The sequence below is a fragment of the Pleurodeles waltl genome, chromosome 10, assembly GCF_031143425.1.
Source record: "Pleurodeles waltl isolate 20211129_DDA chromosome 10, aPleWal1.hap1.20221129, whole genome shotgun sequence".
Lineage (NCBI taxonomy): Eukaryota > Metazoa > Chordata > Amphibia > Caudata > Salamandridae > Pleurodeles > Pleurodeles waltl.
In genome coordinates, this window is record NC_090449.1 from 124,331,208 (window position 1) to 124,341,761 (window position 10,554).

General features: G+C 42.9%; 1 protein-coding gene across 1 annotated transcript in view; it reads right to left on the bottom strand.

Moving 5' to 3' along the window:
* GNA12 (G protein subunit alpha 12) overlaps positions 1-6,431 on the bottom strand; it is a 203,386-nt gene extending 196,955 nt beyond the window's left edge. The window contains exon 1 of the mRNA XM_069209960.1: positions 5,042-6,431. Coding sequence (XP_069066061.1) covers positions 5,042-5,347 — 306 coding nt within the window. The 5' untranslated portion in view covers positions 5,348-6,431. The remainder of the gene's footprint in view (positions 1-5,041) is intronic.
* Positions 6,432-10,554: the final 4,123 nt, after the last annotated feature.

A 10,554-nucleotide genomic window follows, 5' to 3' on the forward strand; every position in this document is an offset into this window, starting at 1 on the left:
ATTTGGACAATAAATACAAAGACCCACAAAACCCAGGCTCCGAAAATAAATATCTACGTGCAGAACCATAATGTGACATGAAACCACTGACCTGAGGAAGCCCGTGAGTAATGGAGATGAAAGTGTTCATCATCTATAGTTAGGGGGTGAGGACATGGACATGTGCTTTTGAAACTGAAATGTTTCATTAAAGCCCATAAATCAATTATGCTATGCCACACACTGGAAAGTGGATAAAATTTGTAGCGGTTTGTTTGGGAAACATATTGTGAAATGGAGTCCATGCCTCCTTCATTTTAAGTATTGAAAAGACTGCTTGATTTTGGAATCGTATTGCAAAAAAGTGTACCATTTGCACTGGATCCTATATAGGCCAAAAACATTGATCTTTAAAAAATATACACACAGTGAGATTTGAGCCAGTCTGTTTCATATGTCGGGTGCCTTAAGTCAGGACCCTTCAGGCACTAGATTGAAACAAACAGTAGAGGAGACAGGACAGAAATTTTCAATTCTAAAGGTGTTTTTAACTGAGGCATGGAAAAACAGATGAAATTGTCACTGGGTCAGATATTAAAAAAAGAAAAAAAAAAAAAAAAGAAAAAAAAAATCAGGCTGCTGCTATAAGTGTCAGTCATATGCTGGCAATTATATTTTAAAGTTAATAAAAATGTAACTGCCATGCATAATTTTATTAGTTCTTATAACGGATAACAGGCACAAAAAAACTCTTAAAACGCAACATAGAATTCTTATTAGCACAATGTAAATATAGTATTAGCCTGAAATCTTTCCAGCCTGAAGACATATTTAAACTTACGAGTAAGAATGAGAAAAAAAAAATGGAGGAACACAGATCGGAAAAAAAAAGGCATTGTCAAAGAAAAGAACACTCCACCAGCCCTTGCACCAAAATATCCTTATTTTTAGGTAAATGTGCAAATGTGAAGAGCCACAATATCATTACTTACAATAAAACAGAGCCCATAGCTGAAGTGAGGTGACCCATTGGTTTAAGCTGTATGCTATGGAGGGGCTGGGGTAAAAATGTAAACAACAACTGAACAGACCGATGGATGAAGAGGACTGAACAAAAGCACCGTGGTGTACGTATTTGTTTAGCAACAATGATATTTTATTAAATGCAGAAGGTGAAACAGCTAATGGTGTGCCTGAGAAAACAAACACTGCCAAGTCAGGAGGTCTGCCGTTGGCAAGCCTGCAAACTTTTTGATCTCTTTTTTTTTTTTTTTAACACATAGGCAATAGACATTAAAAAGTGTAAAATCAAAAAGTAAACTTTCTGCTGTCTAAGGATGGCATGAATGATTGAAAAAAAGCTATTCACTGCACAAAAAGTTTACCAAATCCATGTACTACACGGTACAGTACTGTTTTTGTGTATTAAAAGGTTTGAGGAAAGTTGTGAGTGCAGTATGCCCTGCCAGACGGCTCCGAAGACTTCATTTGACACACGCGATGGCAGTTTATATAGACGTTCATGGATGGTGCACTGTGAGCACTACAGTGGTGGGCTGTAATGTATTAGACTTGTTTACTTTGGCAAAACCTGCCTTACCCGCCATGCCAATGAAGAAACTTGTGCTGTACTGGCACCGTCAGAGCTGGCTCCCACACAGCGCCCTAAATGTAGAGACTGCACAGGAGATATTATGATAAGCCCTGGTAAAATCCCCTGACTTTCCGAGTGCAAATGCGCGGTTCATATTAGTGTTGGTCTTCTTTATGGTTGCTGACCTTTCAGATCTGCCAGAACACCCTTCCACCAACTCAAGATTAATTTCACACAGTCCATCAGACAGCTTCCAGGCTGTAGCTTGTTGATACCAACATTCTGGGCCGACCTTGAACCAGTCACATGAACTTGGCACAACAATGATCCAAGGACTACAAAACTGAACTAGTCTCAATAAAAATAAACTCAACATTAGACAAGCAGAGAAGAGTACAGGTTTGTCACCCAGAGTATTATTTAACACCTGGTCTTTTAAATTTGAAGTATATTACAATAAAACTTAAAGAAAATGATCCACCATATTCAGACCCTCATGGTGTGGGATTTTGAGTGCTACAGCACATAAAGCCTGACGCTTCCTAAACATTCCAACAGTCGGGCTGTAACAGTGATCAGTCCAGACATGACACAAATAGCATTACAACACGCGTTTTCTCAAGAGGAGGTCTGCACAAAGTCAGGGGTAAATGATGGAACACAATTAGGCCGCATAGCTGGATTGCTATCCTACAGGTGGAATTAACCCAATTATCAGCGAGAAGGAGCGGTGCCTTGAAGCAGTGCGCCAGGTGCAGACTAAATCCAGCTTCACAACTTTTCACCCTGAAGAGCAGATTAAACATTCTCTAACGTTTCTAGGTAAATTTGAAGTTCAGTTTGGTCAAAAAGGAACACCTGAGTTTGTCTGAATACTGTAATAGAATCCTCTGGTTCCGGCCTAGGACTGGAAAACCGCCGGACCCTACAGGGCATTTTCTTCCAGCGCAAGAGCTGAGAAGCTCGACAAAGTGTCAAGGGTTTGGAGATATTAATTCCAAATATGAAATTTAAACGTGACTCGACCAATCACCACCATGCTTCACAGGCACTTACCACCAAAGTGACAAAGTGCTTTTGTAAGACGACGGGCAATGTCTTAGATGACACTGGCTTTTGAGCTTAACAACGCTTTCCTGCATGCCCAGTTATGCATTCCATTCCATTGGAATATCAATGTTTCCACGTGAAGCCTTTTGACAACACACATGGAACCACAAGTGACACACTGGAAATCCCTCATGACAGGAACACAATCACGTGCGGCACATCACCACAAATAGCTTGGTTTCAAATAAGACTTCAAGTTTCAAACACTCTCCAGTCCCTACTAATAATACAGACAAGAAAAGCAACCGTCGCCAATGTTAGCCACGACTAGTGCCTGAAATGGAAGTTTATAAAAGTGTGGGTACTCATTATTTACAGTACCCATTTTCTTCTGGGAAATGCCACTACTCTTCTATTAAAAAGTATTGGCATCAGTGCTGAAAGTGCAGGTACTCTAACTTTTATATTAAAAAAGTGCAAGCACTCATTACCTGCTCATTTAATGCACTGGCCACGATGGTCAGCAATGTGCAGACAGTGGCCATAATGTATTCAGTCCTTCCTCGATGTCTGATCCTGCAACATGGTCAGGTTTAAGTAGCCTGGGCCAACCAGTCAGTTACTGATGTGAAAAGTAGTTTTGATGACGTCAAAAAAAGTTATTTGCCATGTAATCAGTGACTGATGATCGATGTGATGGGTTAACGATACTGAGGATAGGTGTTATGACCATTGCTGGATATGGCACATAATCAAGATCACTGATGTACTTCCTACTTTAACAAAAAACAGGAATCTCATCTACATAAAAATTTGTTTTATGCGAGTCTTCACTATATGCAACCTTTCTATGTGTTAATTATTGGCAATAAGCTCAACATACCGCACTTTGGCGGTTATCACGCACGACATGGAAGCACTGATCACATAGGATGAAAAACAAAGACATCACCCTTCCAACCACACACCCAACTAGTCGTAGCATGCTGCCCATTTAGGCAATGACTTAGGGCCCCACTGAGGGATAGTAAGAGAAATATAAATGCTGCAATACAATACTGTAAAAACAAGAAGTGGAAGACAGTACATTCATTTCTCACTGTTCTGAGTATTAGAGAAAGAAAGCAGATGAAGAAAAATAAGTAATGGCACATAGTCAGTGATACGGCTCTATTTTAAAATACCAGGCACTGAATCCGAGCAATTCCATGGGTGAGAACCTTTCAGTTCCAGTCAAATAACCTAATGTATTCTTTCTTCTGAGTTGAAAGACACTGAGGGAAACATAACACATAGTCCTTGTATTTCACTATTAAATCTTGTATGTATTCTTTTTATTTTAAAAGTTAGTGTACATCTTCCTTCACAACCACGCCTGTATGAAGCACTATACAGCATAATCGAACCACCCAGAAAGACTTTTGAAGATTGCAAGGGCTAAGGTTGTGCTTTACAAATACCTACTTATTCAATCTGACCCTAAGAACCCTTCGATACACAAGAGAGACTATGCAAATCCATTTTTTATAAGTCATAAGGAAGTCAGAGGCATGCTAAGCTATCACATACTTCTGCAGTGATGTCATTCTATAACAATGAGCCAAGAGACAGAGGCTCAGCCCAGGAAGCCCATCACATTAAAAATGGTCAACGTATACGTCCTCCTACCAGCAGGAATAATGAAGGCAAACTCTGTGACAAATCAAGCAGGCCTTCATGATGTGACATGGCAAAGTGAGCTTAAATGCGAGCAAGAACCTCAGAGTGCACGAAAGGTTAGCAGAACAGCTTAACCAATCTCATTTATCATCTACATGGATTTACGTAGAGTGAGAAAATACAGTAGGGCAGTACAAATGGATGTGTATAACTGTTTCTACAGCTTAAAAATCCAAAGGTCCCTTGTTTTAATGCCTTTTAATGAACCGCTCGAAAACATATGCCAGTTGTTACAATAAATGAGCTTTTGGAGTAACACCACTCCATAGTGCCTAGGGTCACTACATTACGGTCAAATTATAGCCCAAATCTGAGACCTAATATACAACTTGTTTAGGGTTACTGTAATTTATTCTGGAGAAGGGAGTACATTTGGTCTCAAACGTACACTCTTAGCATCGCACGAACTACATTTTGGACTTGATATCGTTGATAAGTTGTGATTTAGGTTCACTTATATATGATATTACAAGTACAAAGCACAGGCGTGATGGGTATATTTCAGCACATAATTTTTCATGTAAGCTGCTACCTTTGGCAACCTTTAAATGACATCCATGCCTACAGACCTCCCAGAGTGGCAATACAGCTGGAAAGGCTGGCACCTCTTCTTTAATCCTTCAAACTGCAAAGAGTGACCATCTAAAGTGATGTGAACAGAACAAGAACTGAAAAGTAAACAACTAGCAGGCACTGTACCTTGATGACGTTCTCAAAGATGGTGTCCCTGAAATCCAGCAAAGCCTTCTGATCAAACTCTTTGCCATGAATGATCCTCATCTGCTTCAGAAAGGTAGACTTCCCACTCTCTCCAGCTCCAAGGAGAAGGATCTTCACCAGCCGCCGAACAGCACGCCTCTCCCGGGATAGCATGGCATCAATGTCTCGACTGCGGCGGCGGGCCTCGCGTTCAGAATCCCGGTTCCTCTCTTTACTCTCGCCCCGTTCCCGGCTAGCCTCAGCGGGCAATAGACATCGGCTCAGTGTCCGGACCACAGCAGCCATGGTGACAGTTTGGGCCGACAAACAATTCAAAGTCCCAGGCCTAAATCCAACAGCATGGAAACAAAACCAAGAGATAGATAGCCACCTCTGTAAGTGTTCTGGAACACCTAATATTAAGTTTTGATGCAGGGACTGTAATGAGACAACATTGTGTGAAGAAGCCCACCTTGAAGGGGGGGGGGTAGAATAATAATGACTATAGATCTCAAATAACACCCATTTGTTGCATATGACCGCTAAGCTATCTCTTCCATTCTGTATGGCAAACTTTGATAAAGTTGGCAAGTGCTGCTAGCGAAAAAAAAATGTTCACATGATAGAGTATGGATTTCTCCCAGTTAATTTAATACATGCATTTCTATAAACTACTATATAGGACAAGAACAATATCCTAAAACAACCGTTTTACTGAATTCAAATCTATTTCGAACCTACGCTGACCCCATGTTAACGGGGTAGCTCTGCTCCTTCTTCAACCCTTAAACGAGGTCCGATCCCCAGTTAACATTAAATGAAGGTATCAACTAACAAGCAGGGGTATATTTTTCCACCCCGTCCAAACAATAGCTGTGGTACCAGAACTATTTTAGATTGTATGTGCCCCAAATGTTCTTTAAAACTGCAAAATGTGACCTGGGAACCACGAACCTGAGCGTTAAGGCGTAGATGCAGGAGTAAAGTTACTATGCCCTAGTATAAAGTGTGTGGTAGTGTCAGTGTAACCAACCAAATAGTGAAAATGTACTAAAGTGCAGGATGTGTGGCTAGCTCCGACCGACGCCGTCTCGGCTAAGAAAGGCGTTGCTGGTGGAGAAAGAAACAGCAAAACACCAAAACCGTCCAGCACCGCTTCTTCATTCAGGAGAAACAGAGTAAAGTCTGCAGTCCCCAAAACTCGGCGTCGCAGAAAGTTTTTGTTTGTTTCTAATAAATGTTCGGTGGTGTCCCGCCCAGCGCTGCTGCCGCTCCTGCCGGGAAGAGGGCGGAATCTTGAAGGAAAATCGGGACTGGTTTTGGAGTCACAAAGGGAGCACCGCAGACATCCTTCCACCCGCCTCCAGCCTGTCTCAGTGAGCACCAGCCCGCCCCATAGACTTGACGGGCACGACCACAAAACAAGCACGAAAGAGCAGGAAAAGAAGTTCGAAACAAGCCCAGCCCACAAACCAATGTACGTAGGTGCAAACCTGAACGTTACTGTTGAAATGATGCAGGGCCCCTAAACAATGTGGGAAAAGCGCATCATCATACATTCAGTGGCTTCGTTAAAGCAAATTATAGCCAAAACAGGTCAACATTAAAAAATGCCTCTTTGTGTTCCAAAAATGTACATCGGCATATACAGTTGAACAACCGTTTCACAGTAAATGCACCACGATTGATGAGAGTATTGACCGAAATAAAAATAAAGCATCAAATGTTTATATATTTGGATACGATGTCTGTAAAGTGAGTGATATTTTGCATCTAAATTTGGTTGTACTAGACGTTTTGTTTTCACTGCCTTCGCTTTGAAAGACAGTCATCGTTTTCCAAGATGGCCTCTATGTTTACCCGAACATCAGCCTGCCGCGAATCACAGTTTGGAAGCCGACTTCTGCTCTTGCTATATTAGTACCCGGTACATCTTAAAAATGCTGGCCATGCTCCCGAGATGAGTTTTATGTTTTGTTTTCTAAACAGCAAACCAACTATATGATGCATACACAATAAGCTTTAAAAGACAATTCTGGTGGGTGGGGGGCGGAGAAGAGTGTGAGATAGAGAGAGCGAGAGACCAATATGTGGATTTAAGGAGACTGTTGTACAGAACTTGGAAAATCATTTGTAAAAAATAAAAGTACATGCAATAATAGAACCACAATTGATGTTTTCTGTATTTACTTCAATTTTACAATAAGCCTACAAGGCTGTGCACTGTGTTATATTTCTGGAAGTTTCAATATTTTTTTCTTTAGGTTTCATGTGAGTCTACGGCTGGAACGTTTCCCAAATGCACGCAAAGGATATAAACGTTTACAAAATGTAACACTTGCGTAGAAAAAATATGTGCTTTAATATAGTAGTTTAGCTATTTTTTTTCAAATCATACATTCATAATAAGTTCTTTTGAAATTCAAGTTTTGGCAAATTGGTCTGATGGTTATTATTGATTTTATTATTTTTGTGTTGCATGCATATGCCTCAAAGCAGAGAGGAAGACAGACAGACAAAAACCTTTTTTAGTTTTGAATTATGGTACATGAAAATATGATTCTTATTGGTGTAAAAATAAATTAACTGCAACCCGAAGTCAGAGTTTAAACACAAGAATGACTGAAAAAATAATTTAAAAGATAACTAATGGAAGGATAGCATTGGCAAAGTATACTGTTGATCAATCTACTCTGGCAGTGAATTCTGACACATCCAATCCCTCTATTGTGTGACTGTCTTGGAGGAATTCACAAAGTCCAGCTGCGAATACACCCAGTTATGTGGCCTAGGAGAGGCTGCAGGCACCAAATGCCAAAGGTAGAAAAATACATCTTTTCTAAGTGGCAATTTTCAAAATTGTAATTTAAAATCCGACTTTACGATTAAAGAGGATTGTAAATTGCAAATTCATAGATACCAAACATGAAATGATTATCTGTTTAGTACTTATTATATGTAATAAAGTAACCCAGTATTTTCCAATGGAAGAGGTGTGCCTCATGATAGTGAAAAACAGATTTAGAAGTTTTTCACTACCAAAACATGTACAACTTAAAGGTACATGTCCAAACTTTTAATTACAATGCACCCTGCCCTATGGTCTACCTAGGGCTTACCTTAAGGGGAGGCATATATGCAATACAAGTGGAGTTTAAAGTTTGGCAAGGGTGTTATATTATCTCAAAAAAGTAAGCCAAGGCCAAAAAATGGCTGTGCCACTTGGGAAGAAAATAAGATATTTCCCTTGTGTGTGTGTGGGGGGGGGGTCTGAGCAATACACTCTCCCTTATATATCAATACTTCATAAAGAAGAGTATTCCCAGCCAAGAACTCTTCTCAAAGCAAAAACACTGTATTGATTCAAAAGAAAATAACTATTTTCTTTATATGTGACCCTCACCCACTCTAGTAGTGGCATGTCTCATCATCGGGTCCACCCCAGCCCCTAAAAGCTAGGGTGGGCTAAACCATATTAAGGGAGCACTTTTGATATAAATCCTATTATTTCTCTGTTTTTCCCCCCATCTGGGACACATTAACATAACAGTGTTGACTAGAGGGGCACGCTTTTCCACCCGTTGAGAGGTATGAGTGATAACCGAAAGTGGGTGAGTGTGGCTGTTCTTTACAAGTCTTTCATCTCATGTGTATTGTTAGAAATGGGGTCTCTGGTTGACAGTCGGTTTGCAGCCTGTCCAAGTAGGGACCCTCACTCTAGTCAGGATAAGGGAGATACCCGCTCAGATAACCCCTGCTCACCCCTTGGTAGCTTGGCACCAGCAGTCAGGCTTATCTCAGAAGCAATGTGTAAAGCATTTCCACATAACACACAGTAATAAGTGAAAACACTACAAACGGTCACCACATCAGTTTTAGAAAAATAGCCAATATTTCTCTATATAAAATAAGACCAAATACAAAAAAAATCCAACATACAGTAATAAAAATATGAATTCTGCAAGATTTACTCAAAAATACAGTTCCTTGAAGTCGATAGCTCTACCTGGGTCTATCACAGCATCGTGATCAACAAAACCAACAGTTCAGGCCGGCCGCAGCGTTGTGGGCCAGGTACGGTGGCGGGAAGACCCGCAAACGGTACCTTGGATTTGCGTGGCATCGTGATTCTCGCAGTGAGCTCCGGAGAGTGGCGTCGCTGACGTCTCGATGTCGGTTCCAGAGTCGGTGCAGGAGTCGTCGGGCCCTTGAGGTCACACGCGTTGCAGATCGAACTCCAGGCTGATGAAGTCAGGTGTGCCGACGTGGATGGCGTCAGGGCTGCGGTGCAAAGCGGGACGATGCGATGTGCGGTGCCCACAGGTCACGGTGCAGTCAGAGGCTCGGTGACGGCGTCCAGCGGCGTCGGTGAGACCAGGGCTGCGGTGTGAAGTGGGGCGGTGCGACGTGCAGTGTCCACAGGTCACGGTGCAGGCAGCGGCATCGTTGTTGCTGAAGCGCTGTCAACAGTAGGCCCTAGCCAATGGTGCGGGACGGGACTGTGCTTCGTGACCCTCACAAGCTGTGTCAAGAGGCCACTGCGCAGGCAGGATGCCTGGTGACGACACAGGAGTCAATGGTGCTGGCGTCGGTGGACCGGGGCTGCGGTGCGAAATGGGACGGTGCTTTGTGTACCTCATGAGCCGTGTCCAAAGGCCACAGAGCAGGCAGCGGCACCGTTGCCAGCAGGAGCGGCGGCGTCGGGGATTCTCAGGCTGCGGTGTGAGCAGGCGATGTCGGAGTGCGGGGCCCACAGGTTCGTGGTGCGAGCAGCGGCTCGGTGAAGTCGTCCGATGGCGGCGGCGGGGAGACCAGAGTCACGGTGCAAAGTGGGGCAATGCGACTCCGTGTGGCATCGGTAGGTCACGGTGCAGGCCAGCGGCGTCATTGGCGGCGTCGCAGTGGTTTCTCCTCTTGAACAGCACAAAACACACAGTTCCCAGTGCTGCAGGTCAGGGAAATTGAAGTCTTTGGTGTCCCTAAGACTTCCAACAGGAGGCAAGCTCTGCTCCAAGCCCTTGCAGAATTTTCTCAAGCAGGACACACAGCAAAGTTCACCCATTGCACTCTTCTGAGGGAGAAGCAGCAAATGCAGGCCAGTCCAGCAACACAACACAGCAAAGTGACAGTACTCCTTCTTCAGCTCTTCAGCTCGTCTCCTGGGCAGAGGTTCCTCTTGATTCCAGAAATATTCTAAAAGTCAGGGATTTTGGGTCTTCTTCTTATACGCAGTTCTTCCTTTGAAGTTGGCAAACTTCAAAGCAAAGTCTCAAGTGTTTGCAAGATCTTTCCTTGTCCAGGCCAGGCCCAGACACACACCAGGGTGTCGGAGGCTGCATTGTGTGAGGGCAGGAACAGTCCTTTCAGGTGTGAACGACTACTCCTCCCTCCTCTCTAGCTCAGATGGCTTATCAGGATATGCAGGCTACACCCGCCCCCTTTTGTGTCACTGTCTAGAGAAGTGCAAAACAGCCCACCTGTCAAACTGTCCCAGACAGACAATCCATAAACAG